At 49.4% G+C, this 22,640-nt stretch overlaps 1 protein-coding gene across 1 annotated transcript; it reads right to left on the reverse strand.

The window, feature by feature from the left end:
- Nucleotides 1-5,492: 5,492 nt before the first annotated feature.
- Nucleotides 5,493-9,120, reverse strand: LOC142256859 (ferritin heavy chain B-like). Its single transcript, XM_075328793.1, has 4 exons — nucleotides 8,878-9,120; nucleotides 6,519-6,665; nucleotides 6,245-6,370; nucleotides 5,493-5,816 (listed from the first exon to the last, which is right to left on the reverse strand). Exons 1-4 carry the CDS (start codon nucleotides 8,977-8,979, stop codon nucleotides 5,661-5,663), a joined length of 531 nt encoding a protein of 176 aa, XP_075184908.1. The 5' UTR covers nucleotides 8,980-9,120; the 3' UTR covers nucleotides 5,493-5,660.
- Between the last annotated feature and the right edge of the window lie 13,520 nt (nucleotides 9,121-22,640).

The raw sequence follows: 22,640 nt of genomic DNA on the forward strand, positions 1-22,640 counted from the left end.
TTTTCCATGGCCCCCCCCCCTGTTTTTCTTCAGTGGCGGGTTGGATTGTTTTAATATCAATTGTGTTCTATACTAAGTCTTGTATCCATTTGCAGCTTTGTGACTCCATCCTCTTTTTGTCTTACCTGATTATGCAATTCTTATGACTATCCTGATATTTATACAATTTTTATATCGGTGTTAATAAAATTTGATATATTTTTTGCATTCTACTTTTGTGCCAATTCTCTTCTTGCTCTCTTTGTTTATATTGCACATATTAATGTAATAAGGCATCCAATCTCAGAGCTGAAGGTATGCCTGGATTCAGCATCCTAGCCCCAGTATAGCACTGGCTTTACGTTATATATGAAAATCCTGCTGGTTGGTCCTCTTTAATGAGCTGTTTTTTATTGCCTCCATAAAAATCATCGTTGGGTCTCATTCAGACATCATACGTGTTCTACCTGTGATTTTCACGCATAGAAAGCTTTATAGCCTATGGGGCTGTTCACATATGATCAAGAGTCATAATATAAGTCTATGGATCTGTGGAAATCACGGATGGCATACAATGGCAACAATGTACAATGCGATTACAATTGCAATATATAGAAAAAGCTTGTAATTTATGTATCCATATGTGAATGACACGTTAGGTGTTTTTTTATAAAGATTTTCCCATCCAGAAGCCTTGTTTGGAGGCAAGAAGATCCCCATATCTGCATACAATGGCACCTATGATAAAATATTAAAATGTCATTTATCGGCGGGTGCAGTTTTATTTTTCCCTGTACTACGTCATCTACCATAGTCCTAGGTGATAGAAAAATATAGTGAGAGATGGTCCGGCTATTAAAGGGTGGAGGAGGCTTTTTTTTTCCTCTTTTTAATCTTGCCTTATATACATATCATTATACAGGAAAAAATGTTTCCTAACATTTTTTTCATGTAAAATCCATTTTATCGTCAGTTTTGTAAGTTTTATTTTCATATCAAGTGTCATAATACTCTGCCAGCATTTTTCTCACCAGCCACTTGGGAGTTAGAGAGGCATCCAGCCATCTTCCCCATGCTGTTTCCATCCATTTCAGCAATTTCCCTCTCCCCCCAGCCTCTTTCCTCTTTCCCTATCCCCCATTTGTTACTCGAATGAAGCCAGTCTGAGGGTCTGACCTGCTTGATTCGAGTATCGAGAACTTAGGTATTTTAGTGCTCAATCATTACTACTGTTGAAATCAGGAACACACAGGACAGCAGAGCGAGGGGCCTGCAGCACTGAGGAAGAGCAGGGTGCTGCCGGGAAATGTAGTTTTAGCAGATTTGAGAAGCAACGCTAATTCAGCTTTGTGAAGAGGGACAGAAGAAGATGATAAAAGACATAAAGGTACAAGAAATAAACATTATGTTGGGCTTATACTGAATATTAACAGATACTGTGCTTTGTAAAAATAAGTCTATTGCTGGCATAGGACAAGTGATCTACTGTACTTAGTCGTAGGACTGGTGGGTATGCAAATCTGGCATCTGTGGTCTTTCCTGTCGTCTATTTTCAAAGAAAAGAAGAAGCGAAATTGCTGACTTATGTATGTAATGCCTACATTCGTGCAAACATTTCTCCTTGGGGTTGGGGGGAGGAGTGATATAATATCCGCTATGTTTATAAATTAGAATGAAGCTCATTTGTTAAATCCACATCCCACTATTACAGAACCAGTATGTATAGTAACTGCCATAACCAACTGCCTAATAATATTTGCACCATATGGCGCCACAATAAATAGCACCACAGTTGTGAATGTTGAGTGGGAGAAATGTCATGTGAAATTTCACAAGACCAAATATAGAGAATGTTGATTTGCTTTTTTTTAATGTTTCTTTTTTTAATACTTTTTCTTGAATATTTGATATTTTTTCATTTCTCGGGGCAGATTGAGAACACATTTTTAAGAATATTGTTTAAAAAATAGAAAAACCTTAAAGCTTGGATCACACGAGTATGTTTTTGCTCTGTTTACGCAAAAAAACGCGAAGCAGTGTGATCCTTGTGCACATTAGCAGTTTTCCGCATGCACCTTCCCTGATTTAAAGAGTAATTGTCTTTTTCATTTTATTTCTTTTTCGAGAAAAATATGCAAAAATAAAAAACTTTGTAATACATCTTACTGGAGAAATCTGCTTCTTTCTCCTCCTGGACTGATCATTCACTTTCAAGAGTCTTAATTTATAGGAAAATGTGTCTTCAATAAATAGATTTTTCCATTATGGAGATGGGAGATGACAATTGGTGCTCAAAGTTCTATGGAGAAGTGTAGCTGTCACCTCAGGAGAGCCTGTAGCAGAAGGTCTATCTCGACCTCTAGCAAATCCCTCTTCCATAGAATTTTAAAAGCACCAATTGTCATCCTTTATCTCAATATTTACAAATATATGAAACAGTCACGATCGGGAGACACGCGGCTAGTCCGTGCATTGTGATCCGACATCCTGCCCCTGGAGGTGATATGTTCATGGCTGGCTTCATATGGGCCCAATTAGTGACTTCCATTGAGGTTCAAGTCAAGTTGGGTCCCAAACCGAACGGTGAAGTCCGGCTGAACCCGCCGAACCGAATTTCCACGGGTCCGCTCATCTCTAATCATCAGCTCTTCCTCCCCTCCACTGCCAACGTTGATTGATAACAAGGTGGAACAATTGCTTCATGACTAGGGATGAGCGGACCCATGGATGTTTTGGGCCGCCAGACAATAGTCCAAAGTTCGGTCCAGGTACCCGAACCCCAAATCAGTCAATGCAAACCGGTACTTAAGTACTGTAAAATGGTCATAGTAGGGACTAGGGAGTTTCTGAAAGAATGAAATGGGAGCAAGAGCCGGACAGCCATACATACTGTGTTTCCATGAAGATAAGGTGGCTGTCAGATTGCTGAACTGGCCCAATGTTTAAACAAAGTGAATATTTCCCCCCTATTTTGCTAACCAGCCAACGTAAAGCACCATCTGCAGGATGATATCAAGCTGGGAAGGGTCCAATATCCATGGCTCGTCCCAGCCTGATAATACCAGCCCCCAGCTTTAACTAGACTGGTTATCAAAAATAGGAGGGGGACCCCATGTCTTATCTTAAATAATTGAAGGGGAAATAAAAAAAGTATGGGTTCCCCCTATTTTTGATAGCCAGCCAAGAAAAAGCAGACAGCTGGGAACTGATTAGGGTGAGAAAGGTCAGATATTTGGACCTTCCTAACTTAAATATAGCAGCCCACAGCTGCCCCAGAAGTGGGCATACATTAGATTCACCAAATCTGACACTTTACCCGTAACTTCCCAATTGCCCTAGTGCTGACAAACCCCAAAACCATTACCGCAATTGTAACAGAAGGAAGAGCCAACAATTGGTACATCTAATGGATGTGCCACTTCTGGGAGGCTGCTTGATTTAAGCTGAAAGGGGCCAAATATTCATGGTCCTTCCCACCTTGGTAATACAAGTCCCCAGGTGTCTGCTTTACCTTGGCTGATTATTAAAAATAGGGCAGACCCCATGCAGTGTTTTTTATTTATTTAAAATAGGCATAGCAATGGACAACCCCTACCTGCAGGCTCTTTGCATATGTTGCACATATTCAAAGACATGTTTTGCCTTTGTGATAGATCTGAGGTTGTGTAAGCAGCATTTATTGTATAATCCGCTCAGATCTGGTGTAAACTACATTTACCGCTAATAGCAGAATATTTTCACCTGAAAAAGTGTGGATTGAAAAACAATTGTACAATGGAAACTTTTCCTGAGAGCGAAGTTAGCAGTTGTGTAAACTCTGCATTATTACCCATTTATGTATCTGTACAGACAGTACATTTTGACGCAGTTGCGTAACTAGAGTTTGATGGCCCCGATTCAAAGTTTGGACCTTGTGCCCCTCCTCCCCGGTACACCGTGACTCGGAGAACAAGATAATGCCGACACTCTGGGTACGGGATAATGATGCTGACACTTGGCTCTTTCCCCCAGCATTAATGTTCCAATGATCTGAAATCCCGCTATCAGCACCCAGCTTTCCCATGTTCTGATATCCATCTTGTCCTCCGCACGCACCTTCCCCATGCTCTGCTATACATTTTCCCTCAGCACCCAGCTTTCCCATGACATCAGAGTATAGGAAAGCGTTGTGTTGAGGTTAGGCTGGAATCACACTTGCGTGTGAGTATCGCACTGCCCGGACCGGTTGGCTTCTATTATGCCAGGAGCGGCTCCACTATATGTATTTCTATGATGCTGACCCACGCCTGTCAGGAGAGCCGTGGACGGTCCGGGCAGTGTGAGCCGATAAGCGCACGAGTCACACACACAAGTGTGACTCCAGTCTAAAGATGTATAGCAGAGCATAGGAAAGCTGGGTGTAAGGAAAAGCCTCTTTCCCTGAGCACAAAACTTTCCCATCTGTTGCTTTTATTTTTGTCCCCCCCCCCCAATATAAAAGCTCTTCAAATACAATAATTGCCCCCACATAACCCTTATATAAGAATGCACATCCATTGGCCTCTATGTATAAGATAGCCCCTTTAATTACTACAATGCATCCCATATGCCTCCATGTATAAGATGTCCTTCATGTTGTATAATGCAGCCCACATACTGTTTAATTCAAACCCCCATATGCATCCATATAGTATAATGCAAACCTATAGTCCAGGTAGGTGTCCATCATATTGTATTATGAAGTCCCCATATTGAATGCACCCCCATAGTCCTCTGGCTACCATTTACTCACTGAGTAAAGAGAACAAAAATCCTCACCTCTCCTAGTTCCCCCTCTGCTCCAGTCGGAGCATCCTCCGCTCTGCAGTCTCAGCACCGCAGTAGTGATGTCACCACACAGACCTCAAGCACAGGGCAGAGAGTAATAAGCATGGAGTGGAGCGTGCCATCTGTAATCATTGCTGTGTGTGATGACTGCCACCGGGCCCCCCCTGGCTCACAGGCCCTGTGGTCTGTCACTCCCTAACAGCTCCTATCACAGAGCAGAGCCGGTTGCTTCTCTGCAGGGTGAGCACCAGGCCCCTAACCCTCCTGGGCCCGGTCACGATCTCTGCGACCACGGTCATTATGCCCCTATTGTGACATCAGAACCTCATTATTTAGGTCTTAAGGCTAGGTTCACACCATGAGATTTGAAATTTTTTGGAACCCGTGGGCAGCATCTCTAAAAACAGAAAGTTTATTACAGAGACGTATGCAAACATTTGGGGCACAAAAAGCCTGTCTCTCCAGCTCTATTCCCCTGTGTGACTGACAGTTCCTTTGCCTGAAGCAGTCAGTGAAAGAGGCAGCAACGCTGGGCGGGGAATAGAGCTGTAGTGACAGGTGTACGATGTACTCTAGACCTGCAGCCTCATTTACATGTCAATTAAAATAGACAGGTCAGTGATTGAGAAACCGGTTGATCATGTAACTAGGTATTGCTGACGTGTGTGAAGAGCTAGATCAGAATGAAAAATAAATTTCTAAACATGTTTAGAATGCATCAAGGCTTTATTGGAAAGCTTGCTGACAAGCAGTCACAGCCACTCAGGTAACAGATCACAGAAGGTTCAGAGAGGCCCAAAACACACGTCAGGGGCAATTATTCCAGGTAGATAAGGAGATGCAGACTGGACCGGTGGCATCCAAGAGGAGACATCTTAGCTGCTCTCTCCCAGGGTGTGCTTGTCAAACAGGTACTCGCCCATGCCGTTCTGGGGTACCCCAAGGCGCTTCAGGTTGGTGATGTAGTCTCCAAGCTGCTTAATAGCCTTCACCTGTTCCTCCAGGTATTCAGATTCCAAGAAGTCACAGAGCTGGAAGAGAAGGGGTCATTATTGATATGCAGGAATTACTAGCCTCAATACATGGAAATAAACATCTACCTATGATATTATAGCTAAGACCACTTAATTTCATTAGGGCCCGGCTACAATACCAAACTGTTACAGCACCACTTCAGAATTAAACCAGCCATGCATTTCAAATACTGCACTACCCTTTTAAGACATATGGGGAAGTTTATTACAAGATTAAGCAAGAATAGAATATTTTTTTACAAGTCATAAGCATTTTAGGAACGTAAGAGCTAATATTAAATGTGCTGAATGGACATGTCAGAGAATGCACCGCATAACCCAAGAGTTACACAAGAGATGAAACAACCACACCCCATACAGTATATAAGAGGCTTGGGAGGTGCCGTTACTTTCTATAGAAGACCAAGATTTTTATGGACACTTACTTGAGGGTCAACTTTGTCAGTGGCCAACTTATGAAGATCCAGGAGGGCCTGGTTCACGGTCTTCTCCAGCGCCAGGGCGGCCTGCATGGCCTCCAGGGTGTTGGCCCACTCATCACGGTCAGGTTTCTAAGAAAAAGAAAAACTGGTCTTTACACTGCTCCTCAATCAGTTTGAGACAGATGGGAGCTTAAGGAGGACTAAAGAGTGAGATTTCATATTAACAGAAGTGTTTTTTCTGCATTAGGATGGGTGATGAACACTACAGAAGTCTCACCTTAATGTCCTGGAGGACCACACGTCCCCCACGCTTGTTTTGATACTTCAGGAACTTCTCAGCGTGCTCCCTCTCTTCATGGCTCTGCTCCTTGAAGAACTTGGCCACATGTTCAAGGGCGACATCATCTCGGTCAAAGTAGAAGGACTGGAATAAAATAAGGAGAGAAGTTAAACAACCAGTTTGTAAAGATAGGAAAAAAATATATATAGTTTCAATTGAGTCAGTAACACTGTGGGAAGGACAGCTTGTTCTTGTGAGCATCTTATCTAGCAGGTGTGTGCAAGGAAATACTGTATTACTTTATCAGTTCACTGTCAGGACTAGTGTGGGGTGTTCGGCTACTTTCACACTTGCGTTGTTTTAAATCTGCCAGGTCCGTCGTTGCAACTTAACGGATCCGTCGTTTTTTTTAGATGTCAACTGACGCAACGATTGTGTTATTCCAAAGGATTCCGTTCACTGGAATCCTGAGAAAAAAAAACTGATCCGTCGCATCCATTACATCCGTTGTGCGTCAGTTTTACAACGGCTCCGTCATGATCCATTTGTGTTTGGGACATCCTACTGGGATGTCCCAAATATGCCGGGCATGCTCAGTGGAGCATGACGGAATCCAGCACCATAGACACACATTATAGCTTGTGACTGAATCCTTTTTTTGCCACTCCAAAAACGTTACATTCAGCGTTGCTCCCACTTGATGGTCAGTCAGTAAACGACTGATCCGTCACGTGGCGGATTCAACGCAAGGCCATCAGTCACTAAGAAGGCTATGGGGGAAAAAAAATAACCCCTGCAAAATATTTTGCTGGTTACCGTAATTACTAAAAGGTGACTGATTGCGACGGATGCAAAACAACGCAAGTGTGAAAGCAGCCTTAGGCTAGTTTCACACTTGTGTTGTGCAGCATCCGTTGAATTGCGTTGTGTAACAGATGCGTTGCATATAGCGGCACAACCGATGCGACAGATCCTGCAAAACAGAATCTGTTATAACTTTTTTAGCAATTTACTTAACTGAGCATGTTATAAACAAAAATTTAGCCATACTAAATATCCACCCTATGGAGCCACTTAGTAGTGTCCCATAAGGAGATGCCTACCCCTTAACTGAGCATGTGCAGTTGTGTAAAGATGGATCAGTCACAGGAATCCATCAAATGACGGATTCCGCCACCATAGACTTCCATTATAAAATGGACGCCAACGGAACCCAGCACATTGCGGGTTTTTTTTTTTTTAACGTTCTGGGATGCGCAGAAAAACACTACATGCTGAGTTCTTTCTGCCGGCGGATGCAACGCAGGACCATCAGTTGCAATGCGTCGTCCATACAAGTCTATGGGAAGCAGCGGAATCAGTTAACTGCGGATCGCAACTGAAAGAAAAAAAAACCGCAAGTGTGAAACTAGCCTTAGGCTAGTTTCACACTTGCGTTGGGTTGAATCCGCTGGGTCCGTTGCTGCGTCGTTTTGACGCATCCGTTATTTTTGTGGTGTCAACGGGTCCGTTATTTCACAGGAATCCGTTAGCTGATTCCTGTGAAATAACGGACAGTTGCATCCGTTTGGCGTCCGTCTAACGGAATCCGTCGGCTCTGTTTTATTTCTTTTTTCATTTTTTTTGATTCTGGGCATGCTCAGTAGAGATTAGCGGAATCCAGCAGTGGATTCCGTTGTTAAGCACTTAGCAACGGAATCCGCTATCATAGGGAACCATTATAAATTTTAACGGAACCAACGGAATCCGTTGGTTGGCGTCATTTTGACGCCAGCATTTAAACGTTACATTCTGCGTTGCTTCCGCTCGGCGGAAGCAACGGAGCATCGGCCAACGGAAGCAACGCAGATACTTTTGGTACAATCCGTCATCAATGCAAGTGTATGGGAAACAACGAAATCCGTTAACGGATTCCCCTGTTTCCCAAGACAGCGGATTGCGCCAAAAAAAAAAAAAAAACGCAAGTGTGAAAGTACCCCAAGTCATTTTGCAGCAAAACTCCCTAAGAAAAGTAGTAGGTCAGGAATTAAGAACCAACAATGTTTACAAAATAGTTACTTCCTTTACTTTGTGAAGTGTAAACAAAAGTGTTGTGATGATCAGATCTCTCCAGCCCAGGAAATCTCAGGTGTATACACTAAACAGATATTTCTCAGGTGTATAGGAGGGTGTACAGATCTCTACAAGGATCTGATCGATCTGGGAGGACTAGAAACAATGAAGGCTAGGAAAGGCTGCAACACAAGCACAGAGCAAGGGGAGGAGGACATCACAAGAAGCTGAGGAAGGAGCAGCTCAGCCCTGCACATATGGCCAGATCTGCTGAGGATACACAGAAGACAGCGCAGACACTCACCATGGAGAGGTAGGTGTAGGAGGCATAGAGCTCCAGGTTCACCATGCGGTTGATGGCAGCCTCGCAGTCGCTCTTGAAGTTCTGGCGCACCTGGGATTCCATTGCGGTTTCTTGGTGGTTCAAAGAATGTCTTAATGCAAAAAATAGAGACTTTGGGCTCCTTGTCCTCTGCGCGTGTTCCGTTCAATCACTGTTGAAGCAAGAACTCTGCTCAGAGTCAGGATCGTCTGATCCGTGCACAATAGAGCCCGGGATTTATAGGCAGGAGTCTGGGGAGAGGAGTGACATCACCTGTCTGCAGCCAATCCCTGCCTGGAGCTGCAGCAGAGATCGGGCGGAGCTTCGGAGTGCACGCTCCTCCACTGCTGATGTCACGCACAGGAAACGTTTCTAGTGTCACATTACAGAAGGTCAGGCTTCTTATTTTCCAAAACACATTAGAAAATTGCAGGAAATTGCATGAGAATTGCAAATCAGTTACCAAAACTTTTTTACCAGTGTATTATCCTGCATTCTGCTGCAGATTTGGAGGATGTTGACATCTCATGCATTATACATTGTGTATTTAGTGCAGATTTTCTAAGCTGAAATCTGCAGCATTTCTGTATATCTGCTTATTTTCCGCCCAGGTAAACGTGACTCAGCAGAGACTGCACCGCCCGACAATAGCGGAGCGCTCAGCCAGCATGACTCAGCAGAGACTGCACCGCCCGACAATAGCGGAGCGCTCAGCCAGCATGACTCAGCAGAGACTGCACCGCCCGACAATAGCGGAGCGCTCAGCCAGCATGACTCAGCAGAGACTGCACCGCCCGACAATAGCGGAGCGCTCAGCCAGCATGACTCAGCAGAGACTGCACCGCCCGACAATAGCGGAGCGCTCAGCCAGCATGACTCAGCAGAGACTGCACCGCCCGACAATAGCAGAGCGCTCAGCCAGCATGACTCAGCAGAGACTGCACCGCCCGACAATAGCGGAGCGCTCAGCCAGCATGACTCAGCAGAGACTGCACCGCCCGACAATAGCGGAGCGCTCAGCCAACATGACGAGGCAGAAATGGAGAACACAGTGAGGGAGGAAGGAGGACAGTGCTGATGATGGTGATGGAGGAGGAAACTTCATATCATCCTGCGCCTGGCACAAGTTTTACCCAAACCAGAATTGCAACATTTTTTTTTATCCACAAGAAATAGAACTGATCTAATGATATTGATGACAGGGCATTAAGAGAAGATACTGTTTAATGATTGCCGCCATAAAAATCATTGTTAAGACCCTATCAGACGTCCATGTTTAACCAGGTGCAAGCCTCACATTCCAGTATGGACATCTGTGTAACATCTGTGCGTCATACATGTGACATCCGGCAAAAATTGCATGATACTGAAATAGTTTTTTTAAAGGGAACCTGTCAGGTCCAATATGCACCCAGTTCTGCGTGTATATTGCTAATCCCTGCCTAACCGTCCCTGGAGATCTTTAGAGAAGGTATCTCTAAAGATCTTTTACCATATGCTAATGAGCAAGGGGACTAGTCCCCTGGGCGTTACTTCCCTTGGCTAGTTGGCCCCATTAGCATGTTAGTATGCCCCTGTGGGTGTGCTATCATGCTAATGAATGTGCAGCATCACAGGATGATCTCACCTCTCCGCTGCCATCGCCGCCCGACGCTGGATTTCGGCTCAGTGCGCATGAGTTTGGGTCATGCGCACTATGAAGCCGGGTGTACGCGTCCTGACTTCAAACTGAAATACCGTGCATGACCAAAAGTCCGGGGTTATGCGCATTGAGCCAAAATCCAGCGTCGGGCTGCCATGGCAGCGGAGAGGTGAGTGAGATCACTCTCATGCTGCACATTCATTAGCATGATCAGGGGCATAACTACCGCGGTCGCAGCGGTCGCCATTGCGACCGGGCCCGGGAGCTTAGGGGCCCGGCGGCCGCCCGGCAGTTCAGCAGCCAGCTCCTGTCAGTGAGGGAGGAGCTGCGCTGATCTGTCACAAACCACGCGGCGGCTATATGACCCGCTGCCGCCGCCGACACCGGGCCCCCCTGCCTGGTGGCAGCGGCGGCAGCGGGGCCCCCTCCCCCATCACCGCGCACAGTAATGTTGAAGCATAGAGCTGCCGGCGGCACTCTATGCATCATCATTCCCCTCTCCCCCCCCTCCGTGCCTGCGCGGTGACGTCACTCCTGTGCGACTGCTGTGCTCAGAGTGCACAGAGCGCAGGACGGGAGGACGCCGACCGGAGCACCGGGAGAACGAGAAGGGGGGAGGACGAGCAGCGATGGAAGAGGAGAGCGGTGAGTTCGAGCAGTGGCTGGTGAATGAGGGGAGCAGTGAGGACGAGCAGTGGCTGGGGAATGAGGGGAGCAGTGAGGACGAGCAGCGGCTGGGGAATGAGGGGAGCAGTGAGGACGAGCAGTGGCTGGGGAATGAGGGGAGCAGTGAGGACGAGCAGTGGCTGGTGAATGAGGGGAGCAGTGAGGACGAGCAGTGGCTGGGGAATGAGGAGAGCAGTGAGGACGAGCAGCGGCTGGAGAATGAGGAGAGCAGTGAGGACGAGCAGCGGCTGGAGAATGAGGGGAGCAGTGAGGACGAGCAGCGGCTGGAGAATAAGGGGAGCAGTGAGGACAAGCAGTGGCTGGAGAATGAGGGGAGCAGTGAGGACGAGCAGTGGCTGGGGAATGAGGGGAGAATTGAGGACGAGCAGCGGCTGGAGAATGAAGGGAGCAGTGAGGACGAGCAGCGGCTGGGGAATGAGGGGAGCAGTGAGGACGAGCAGTGGCTGGGGAATGAGGGGAGCAGTGAGGACAAGCAGTGGCTGGGGAATGAGGGGAGCAGTGAGGACGAGCAGCGGCTGGGGAATGAGGGGAGCAGTGAGGACGAGCAGCGGCTGGGGAATGAGGGAGCAGTGAGGACGAGCAGCGGCTGGGGAATGAGGGAGCAGTGAGGACAGCAGCAGTGGAATGAGGAGACGTGAAGACAGAGCAGGAAGAGAGAGGGTGAGTACTTGTTTTTTTTATTTTTATATATATAAATTAGTGAATACACGGTGGCCAGAGGCCTGGGGAGGCTCATTATACATGGAGGCCTGGAGAGGCTGGCTGCATTAGTATACATGGAGGCCTGGAGAGGCTGTCTGCATTAGTATACATGGAGGCCTGGAGAGACTGGCTACATTAGTATACAGGGAGGCCTGGAGAGGCTGGCTGCTATATTATACATGTAGGCCTGGAGAGGCTGGCTGCTATATTATACATGGAGGCCTGGAGAGGCTGGCTGCTATATTATACATGGAGGCCTGGAGAGGCTGGTTGCTATATTATACATGGAGGCCTGGGGAGGCTGGCTGCTATATTATACATGGAGGCCTGGAGAGGCTGGCTGCTATATTATACATGGAGGCCTGGGGAGGCTGGCTGCTATATTATACATGGAGGCCTGGGGAGGGTAGCTGGTATATTATACATGGAGGCCTTTAGAGGTTGGCTGCATTATTCTATATGGAGGCCTGGAGAGGCTGCATAATAAACATGAAGGACACCTTATATATTTGGAGTATAGGGGTGTATTATACATAGAAGTCTATGGGGCTGCATTATACTGGAGGTCTATAGTGCTGCATTATAAATGGAGGTCTGGGGGGGCTGTATAATACAAAATGAAGGACACCTTATACATGGAATATAGGGGTGCATTATACATGGAGGAGTATGGGGCTGCATAATACCATCTGACGTTTTATGGGGTTGTGTTATAATCTATATAGGACTATGGGGGCTACATTATAATATATGGAGTAATATGGAGCCTACCTTACACATGGACTATGGGGGTGCATTATAAAACATGGAGGACTATGTGGTGCAGTATAAAACATGGAGGACTATGTGGTGCAGTATAATATATGGAGGACTATGGGGTGAATTATAATACATGGAGGACTATGTGGTGCAGTATAATACATGGAGGACTATGTGGTGCAGTATAATATATGGAGGACTATGGGAAATGCATTATAATACATGGAGGACTATAGGGCTGAATTCTAATATATGAAGGATTATGTGGGACTCTTTATACTATTTGGAAGGCAATGTTGGGGCCATTATTGTATTTAGAGAACTATATACAAGGGGGGACAAAGATACAATCAGGGGATGGGAACGTTTTGTGCTGAGGGAAAAAGGCTCTTTCCCTCAGCACCCAGCTTTCCCATGCTCTGCTATACATCTCTCAGCACCCAGCTTTCCCATGATCTGCTATACATCTCTCAGCACCCAGCTTTCCCATGCTCTGCTATACATCTCTCAGCACCCAGCTTTCCCATGCTCTGCTATACATCTCTCAGCACCCAGCTTTCCCATGCTCTGCTATACATCTCTCAGCACCCTGCTTTCCCATGCTCTGCTATACATCTCTCAGCACCCAGCTTTCCCATGATCTGCTATACATCTCTCAGCATCCAGCTTTCCCATGTTCTGATATACATCTCTCAGCACCCAGCTTTCCCATGTTCTGATATACATCTCTCAGCACCCAGCTTTCCCATGTTCTGATATACATCTCTCAGCACCCAGCTTTCCCATGTTCTGATATACATCTCTCAGCACCCAACTTTCCCATGTTCTGATATACATCTCTCAGCACCCAGCTTTCCCATGCTCTGCTGTACATCTCTCAGCACCCAACTTTCCCATGTTCTGATATACATCTCTCAGCACCCAGCTTTCCCATGTTCTGATATACATCTCTCAGCACCCAGCTTTCCCATGTTCTGATATACATCTCTCAGCACCCAGCTTTCCCATGCTCTGCTATACATCTCTCAGCACCCAGCTTTCCCATGTTCTGATATACATCTCTCAGCACCCAGCTTTCCCATGCTCTGCTGTACATCTCTCAGCACCCAGCTTTCCCATGCTCTGCTATACATCTCTCAGCACCCAGCTTTCTCATGCTCTGATATGGGAAAGCTGGGTGCTGAGGACAAGATAAATATTAGAACATAGGAAAGCTGGGTGCTGATAGAGGGATTTCAGGGTGCTGTGGGTGAGAGCCAAGTGTCAGCGTCATTATCCTGTACCCCGAGTGTCAGTGTCATTGTCCCCTACCCCAAGTGTCGGCGTATGTGAAGGGGGGGGGCCCAGGTCTGAACTTTGCACTGGGGCCCATCCAACTCTAGTTATGCCACTGAGCATGATAGTACACCCACAGGGACCCACAGGGGTGTACTAACATCCTAATGGAGCTGACTAGCCAGGGAAACTAAGGGTACCTTCACACTTAGCGATGCAGCAGCGATCCGACCAGCGATCTGACCTGGTCAGGATCGCTGCTGCATCGCTACATGGTCGCTGGTGAGCTGTCAAACAGGCAGATCTCACCAGCGACCAGTGAACAGCCCCCAGCCAGCAGCGACGTGCAAGCGACGCTGCGCTTGCACGGAGCCGCCGTCTGGAAGCTGCGGAGACTGGTAACTAAGGTAAACATCGGGTATGGTTACCCGATGTTTACATTAGTTACCAGTGTGAGCAGGGAGCAGGGAGCCGCGCACACTGAGCGCTGGCTCCTTGCTCTCCTAGCTACAGTACACATCGGGTTAATTAACCCGATGTGTAATGCAGCTACATGTGCAGAGAGCAGGGAGCCGCGCACACTGCTTAGCGCTGGCTCCTTGCTCTCCTAGCTGCTGTACACATCGGGTTAATTAACCCGATGTGTACAGCAGCTACATGTGCAGAGAGCCGGAGCCGGCAGCACAGGCAGCGTGAGAGCTGCGGAGGCTGGTAACTAAGGTAAATATCGGGTAACCACCTTGGTTACCCGATGTTTATCTTGGATACAGCTTACCTCAGCTGCCAGATGCCGGCTCCTGCTCCCTGCTCGCTTCATTTGTCGCTCTCTTGCTGTCACATACAGCGATCTGTGTGTCACAGCGGGAGAGCACCTTTGAAGAAAATGAACCAGGGCTGTGTGTAACGAGCAGCGATCTCACAGCAGGGGCCAGATCGCTGCTCAGTGTCACACACAGCGAGATCGCTAATGAGGTCACTGCTGCGTCACAAAAAGCGTGACTCAGAAGCGATCTCGGCAGCGAGCTCGCTGTGTGTGAAGCACCTCTAATGCCCAGGGGACTAGTCCCTTCGCTCATTAACATACAATAAAAGATCTTTAGAAATACTTTTTCTATAGATCTCTTTATCTATGCTAGTGTATACAGGGACGGTTAAGCAGGGATTAGCAATATGCACCCAGAACTGCTCGTGGTCCGTGGGCATATTATATCTGACAGGTTCCCTTTAATGTGTAAAAGATGTGCAAAGCCTGAAAAATGATAGAGATAGATAGATAGATAACGGGATAGATAGATGGATAGATAGATAGATAATGGATAGATAGATAGATAGATAGATAGAGGGATAGATAGATAGATAGATAGAGGGATAGATAGATAGAGGGATAGATAGATAGATAGATAGATAGAGGGATAGATAGATAGAGGGATAGATAGATAGATAGATAGATAGAGGGATAGATAGATAGATAGATAGAGGGATAGATAGATAACGGGATAGATAGATAGATAGATGGATAGATAATGGATAGATAGATAGATAGACAATGGATAGATAGATAGATAGATAGATAGATAGATAGATGTTGAAGTACAGCCCACCAGAAATTCAAGCTGTAATGGTTAAACTGTTCAACATTGTGCTGAGTGGTGGATACTTCCCTCGTACCTGGAACCAAGGACTCATTACACCGATCCACAAGAGTGGGGACAGGTATGACCCTGCCAACTACAGAGGCATATGTGTCAGCAGTAACTTGGGAAAACTGTTCAACAGCATCCTAAACAAAAGGATCATCAGTTTCCTTACCGAGCACAATGTCCTGAGCAAAAGCCAAGCAGGGTTCGTGCCAAACCACCGCACCACAGACCACATCTACACCCTGCACAGTCTCATTCAGAGCCACGTCCACAATACAAAGCATGGGAAGATATACGCCTGCTTTGTAGACTTTAAAAAGGCCTTTGACTCAGTGTGGCACCCGGGCTTGTTCTTGAAACTGCTGGAAAGCGGAATAGGAGGAAAGACCTACGATGTCATCAAAAGGTCCTACACCGAGAACCTCTGCAGCGTGAGTGTGAACGGTAGAAGAACGGCTTATTTCCAGCAGAGCCGAGGAGTCAGACAGGGCTGCAGCCTAAGTCCAACGCTCTTCAATATTTACATCAATGAGCGGCTACTGCTCTAGAATCTTCACCTGCTCCAGGTCTCACACTCCATGACGCCCAGGTGAAATTCTTGCTCTATGCAGATGACCTACTGCTGGTGTCACCAACCAAGAAAGGTCTCCAAGACAACCTACAAATGTTGGAGAAATTCAGCTCCACATGGGCACTACCGATCAATCTAAAGAAAACCAACATCATGGTGTTCCAGAAGAGAAAAAGAAGATTTGACCAGCATCCTTCATTTGCCTAAACGGCTGCACTCTAAGGCTGCTTTCACACATCCGGCTTGAGCTCTGCGGCTCAATCCGGCTGTGCAAGCTATGCAACGGATGCGGTGAAAACACTGCATCCTTTGCATAAGTTTTTCCCATGCGGCCCGTCCGGTTTTTGCCGCTTGCGGCATGCTACTGAGCATGCACAGTGGCAAAAACCGCATGCGGCGGCCGGATGCGGTTTTTGCCGCATCGCGCCGCATCCGGCCGCCATAGGCATGCATTGAAAAATGCACCGCATCGGCCGAATGCGGCGCAATGCGTTTTTTTGCCGCACGAAAAAACGTTCCAGGCAACGTTCCATCCGGCCGCCGCATCGGCTAAATCTGCCGCATGCGGCAAAAGCCGGACCGAATGCGAGCCCATGCGGCACAATGCGGCACTAATTAAAGTCTATGCAGAAAAAACGCAACCAGCAGCAAAAAAAACGATTGCGATTTTCCTGCAAAGTGCCGTATTGTGCCGCATTGCAGAAACCGGAGGTGTGAAAGCAGCCTAACAGGAAAAATACACCTACTTGGGCCTGGAAATTCACCAGTCAGGGAGCTTCAAACCAGCCATAGAGACCCTGAAAAACAAGGCCTGCAAAACCTTTTATGCCATCCGAAGGAAACTCTATCATCTGAAGCCACCAGTGAGGGTCTGGCTAAAAATCTTCGATTCCATCATTGCCCCAATCCTCCTGTATGGCAGCGAAGTCTGGGGCCCTCACACTTACCCAGATTGGTCAAGGTGGGATTCCAGCCCAACAGAAATATTCCACCTGGAATTCTGTAAGCACCTTCTCCAGGTCCATCGAAGCACCTCCAACAGCGCCTGTCGAGCTGAGCTGGGCAGATTCCCTCTACACCTAGCAGCTCTGAAGAGGGCACTATCATTTCAGGCTCACCTACAGAGTAGCAATCCAAGCTCCCATCACCACAAAGCTCTGATATATATACGTGGGCCAGATGAACCAGGACCCCTGGCACAGCTCTCCCAAACCCAACTGGACAAAATAACCAATCACAGCAGCCTGACAAGAACCAGAATCAGGAAGATGGTAGACGAGGGCCAGGAGAGGTATGTCAGTGACTGGAGGACCGACATCAACACCTCACAGAAACTGACCACGTACCAGAGACTACAGAGAGACTACAGACTGGCCCCATATCTGGAGAAACTCCCGGATCCCAGAGACCGCAGGACCCTGAGCCGATATAGACTCAGTGCCCACAGTCTAGCCATCGAATCCGGCCGACACAAGCAGAGCTACAAGCCCAGGGAGGACAGACTGTGCCAACACTGTGACCTGGAGGCCCTGGAGGATGAAACCCACCTCCTGCTACACTGCACCAAGTACTCAGCAGTGAGGGACACTCACTTCAGGAGACTCTCCCATCTCTTCCCGGATTTCAGCTCCATGAAGTGTGGCGCCCCTGACCTGGTCAGGCACCACTGAGTACTGCACCCATGCTGGGGACAGTACAAAACAGGTAATCCAGAAGGCTGACCGAGGTGTGACTACACAGGCGCATAGTGATCAGGTCTCACACATGTACCTTTGAGAGGACCCCTGGGGATCCCAGGAGGGGGCGAAGCCTCCATCTCCACCCGAGGGGTGGAAGGGGCGAAGCCTCCATCTCCACTCGAGGGGTGTGGTAGAGAGCCTGGTTGCTAGGTGACGTAGGCAAGAATAGGAGAGGAGGAGCAGTGAGCCAGTGTAGTGTGCAGCTCAGGGAAAGCAGACGTGAGGAGCAGACCCTGGAGCTGTGGCAGTCTAACAGCGTCCGCGCAGTGACTACCGACGGGGGAGAACGGTCACCTGGGAGTGCTGCCCGAACACCACACACAGCTGGAGAGAGAGCAACGGAGTGGAAAGTAAGGAGACTGTCAGGGAGAACCAGGCCCAAACGGGTAGCAGGTCCCAGTGCAGGGATAGATTCACCTTTCCTTTGCCAAACCTGCATGAGGGGGCACTTTACACCCCCAAGACAACACCACAGAGTCCGCAGCCACGTAGCCAAAGTTAGGGCCCATAGCTCACAGGAGGCAAGCAGCCGGAGTGATCTGGTCCAGGCTACAAGCAAACGGGCAAAAAGAAGGGGAGAGAGGCACCAGCAACTTCCCTGGGCGACCCCAGCAGGGCTTCAAGCAGGGGTTACCTCAAAACACAACGGGCTAAGGAAGGCGAGTTGGTAGCCACCCTCATAAGTCAGCCTGAAGGACACCTGGTTCCAGCCTGGTTCATCCCAGCTACGCCCGGGTTACTCACCCTGCCACCATCAGTGAGTAAAATCCCTGAAAGACATCCTGCTTGTGCGTGTGAGTCATTCTGCAACTTGTAGTTCCACACACCTACCCGGGACCCTGGGGCATGCCTCACTCTCAGGAGGCTATTACAACTGACTGCACCTACCATCAGCCCCAGGCACCCCTAACCTGCAGTGCCGGTCCCCATTGACCGCAATTCTGAGAGTGGCGTCACGACAATCAAAATAGAAGATTTCCTACCTGTGACAAGATCCAGCCGCGTGGAGTCCCTGAAGGTAATGCACCGCTGCACCGACACCGAACCTCGGGGCCCCACACATCTGGCGTCACGAACAGGATAAGGACTAGACCTGTTCAGACAGGTGACCATGTGCCTGGGCGGTCCGCTTGGAAAATTGGAAGCGCCGCCATATTGCCACCATGAAAAGCGCGCTGAAAAACAACAGCAGCCCGCGCTGGGAGAAGTTACCGCCCACGAAGAGGTGTGGCTACCCAGAGATCCCCTGAAGAGTCCTGACCTCGCAAGTGATGAGAGCGGAGGCGTTCAGAGACGTCGGGAAGGAAAGGGAGCCAGAAGCCTGCTGCTGGAAAAGGCAGAGCAGAAACTGATAAGCCTGCTGTTGGGAGAAGAGTTCAAGGCAGTGAAGGAACTGGCACTGAGGCTGCAAGGAAGAGTCGGAGGTCTGCTGCTGAGAAAAGATCTGCAGAGCGGCGACGACGTGGTGAAGATGGCGTCTGAAGATAGGAGCCCAGAGCCGGGTTCCGCTGCCTGGTGGTTCTGGGAGCTTGCCCAGTTCAGTAACCGACTGGAAGCGAGGATCGTGCAGCAGATCCGAGAGGGACGTGCGGAGCTGCAGGAGATGGCTGCGGCGGTTCAGGCCTATGAGAGGGGAACCGCACGACGAGTGCCAGACCGAGCGGCGACGACTCAGGCCCCGACGATGTTACCGATGGGTGAGTCCTGTGTTGCCCCTGTCAGCGCGAGTGCCCCGACCCCTGCTGCCATGCCCGCGGTCCCTGGAGAGATGCCCGGCGTGGCGACGCTGAAGCAAGCCGCAGCCACGCCAGGTGCGGCCCGCCGAGCCCAGGCCGCCGCAACGATGCCCAGCCCGGCCCGCAAAGATCCGGCTGCCGCCGCGACCCTCCTCCACGCCGCAGGTGTGACGCTGACCCAGGCCGCCGCCATGCTAGGCCCGGCCCGCCAAGACCCCACCGCAGCAGCGACGCTCGTCCGCGCCGCAAGTGAGGTGCTGAACCAGGCCGCAGCCACGTCAGGTGCGGCCCGCCAAGGACCGGCTGCAGCTGCGACGCCAATCCAGGCCGCAGAAGCGCCCAGCCCGGCCCGCACAGATCCCATCGCAGCTGCGACGCCAATCCAGGCCGCCGCAGCGATGCCCTGCTCGGCCCGCACAGATCCCATCGCAGCTGCGACGCCAATCCAGGCTGCTGCCACGCCAGTCTCGGCCCGCCAAGACCAGGCCGCTGCCACGCCAGGCTCGGCCCGCCAAGACAAGACCGTACAACTATTTACCCCGGCCTGCAAGGCCAGAGCAGACACCGCTCCCCAGCCCAAGGAAGTCCCTGCTAGGAAGTCCCTGCTGGGGGAGGACCCCGAATACTGGAAGCTGAAGGCTGATCTAGAGGCCCACTTCCCAAAGGAGATGGTGGACCGGTATCTGCTCCCTCCGCATACTCACAGGAAGACTCCTGCAACATTCATGCCGAAGGGTCCCCCGCCCTGGCCTGCTGATGAAAATCCATCCCTAGCGCTGCCACAAGAGGAGTGCCCAGAAGAACTAAGGGGGAGGGGAGGCCAGGAAGCTGAGAAGCTGACCCCAGAGCCATCAGCAGTGGATGCAGCACCAGTCCAAGAGCCCGAGATGCTGCCGTACTCCCGCTGGGATGAAGAGGGACCGACATCCTCCGCTGAGGAAGATTTGCCCAGATACCTCACCTGGGAGCCTGCAAGCAGTGAAGTAGCAGCCCAGCAGAATCCAGCCCGCAAGACACGGCGCCGCAGCAGAACAAAGTTTTCCCCTGCACAGCAATCTCCAGATAGAAAAGACGAAGTAACAGCCAGAGACTTGGAGGAGAAGCAGTCATTAAGGAGAGCTAAATCGCAGGTCAGAGGCCCACTTTGTCGTGGAGTAGTGGAAGACTTTAGTTTAAAATCAGGATATGGCTTTATAGTTGTACCTGGAATGAAAGAAGGCATCTTTGTGAACAGAAGGGATGTGAGAGCGCATTTACCTAGAGGACATCCAGGAAGAAACCTACAGGTAGGAGACTCAGTAGAATTCACAAAACATCAAGGAGAACGCGGATGGTACGCACTAGATGTCACACCATGTCCCAGAAATCCCTACAGTAAACCTGCTATCTCAACACTACAAGATAAAGAAAGAGAAAAAGAAACAGACACAGAAGAAGAGGAAAGAAAATACAAAGAACCCATTGATGAGACCACTACAGATGATGACAGAGATGGAGAAAGCAACAGGTGCCACAGCCCTACAGGCCCAAGCCCTGGTAAGGAGGAAGAAGGAGCAAAGTCCATGTAAAGTAAAGTAAAGTACAGCAGTTACAAGTTTTGACAAGTTTTGCAACGTTTACAAGTTCAAGAAATGTGCCCACATGAACTAATGTGAGAAACCTCTTTTTGCACTTTGAAAAATGAACCTTAAGGCTATGAACTGGCTATAGCCACAAACTCTCGCAGTGTAAATAGTTACCCCAGAGGTACCACCACCAGAGCCAGCCTGTTTAGGGGCCTGGCTCGCCTGCAACCAGGGAGCACGCCTGTTTATGGGGCCTGGCTCTCCACCACAAAGAGGGTACATGGTCAGCACCAACTGTGGAGGCCGCCTCTACATCCTGCCAGAAGAGGCTGAAGGCGCGGCTCCACCAGGCCAGGTATACCCTGAAACCACCAGACCATGAAAGCCGCCTCTACATCCTGCCAGAAGTGGCTGAAGGCGCGGCCAACGAGAGAGGGTTTAGGGTGGGTTAACGGACTTGTGGGTGGAGGGTGGTGATGTATGGTACCTGATGGTTTTAAAACGTTTCACCATGTTTTACTGTTTTACGCATTTTAAAATGTTGTCTTGCAGCCCGAGGACGTGCTGGTGATAACTAAGGGGGAATGTGGCGCCCCTGACCTGGTCAGGCACCACTGAGTACTGCACCCATGCTGGGGACAGTACAAAACAGGTAATCCAGAAGGCTGACCGAGGTGTGACTACACAGGCGCATAGTGATCAGGTCTCACACATGTACCTTTGAGAGGACCCCTGGGGATCCCAGGAGGGGGCGAAGCCTCCATCTCCACCCGAGGGGTGGAAGGGGCGAAGCCTCCATCTCCACTCGAGGGGTGTGGTAGAGAGCCTGGTTGCTAGGTGACGTAGGCAAGAATAGGAGAGGAGGAGCAGTGAGCCAGTGTAGTGTGCAGCTCAGGGAAAGCAGACGTGAGGAGCAGACCCTGGAGCTGTGGCAGTCTAACAGCGTCCGCGCAGTGACTACCGACGGGGGAGAACGGTCACCTGGGAGTGCTGCCCGAAATCCACACACAGCTAAAGAGAGAGCAACGGAGTGGAAAGTAAGGAGACTGTCAGGGAGAACCAGGCCCAAACGGGTAGCAGGTCCCAGTGCAGGGATAGATTCACCTTTCCTTTGCCAAACCTGCATGAGGGGGCACTTTACACCCCCAAGACAACACCACAGAGTCCGCAGCCACGTAGCCAAAGTTAGGGCCCATAGCTCACAGGAGGCAAGCAGCCGGAGTGATCTGGTCCAGGCTACAAGCAAACGGGCAAAAAGAAGGGGAGAGAGGCACCAGCAACTTCCCTGGGCGACCCCAGCAGGGCTTCAAGCAGGGGTTACCTCAAAACACAACGGGCTAAGGAAGGCGAGTTGGTAGCCACCCTCATAAGTCAGCCTGAAGGACACCTGGTTCCAGCCTGGTTCATCCCAGCTACGCCCGGGTTACTC

Source organism: Anomaloglossus baeobatrachus, chromosome 11 (assembly GCF_048569485.1).
Source record: "Anomaloglossus baeobatrachus isolate aAnoBae1 chromosome 11, aAnoBae1.hap1, whole genome shotgun sequence".
In the NCBI taxonomy this organism is placed as follows: Eukaryota; Metazoa; Chordata; class Amphibia; order Anura; family Aromobatidae; genus Anomaloglossus; species Anomaloglossus baeobatrachus.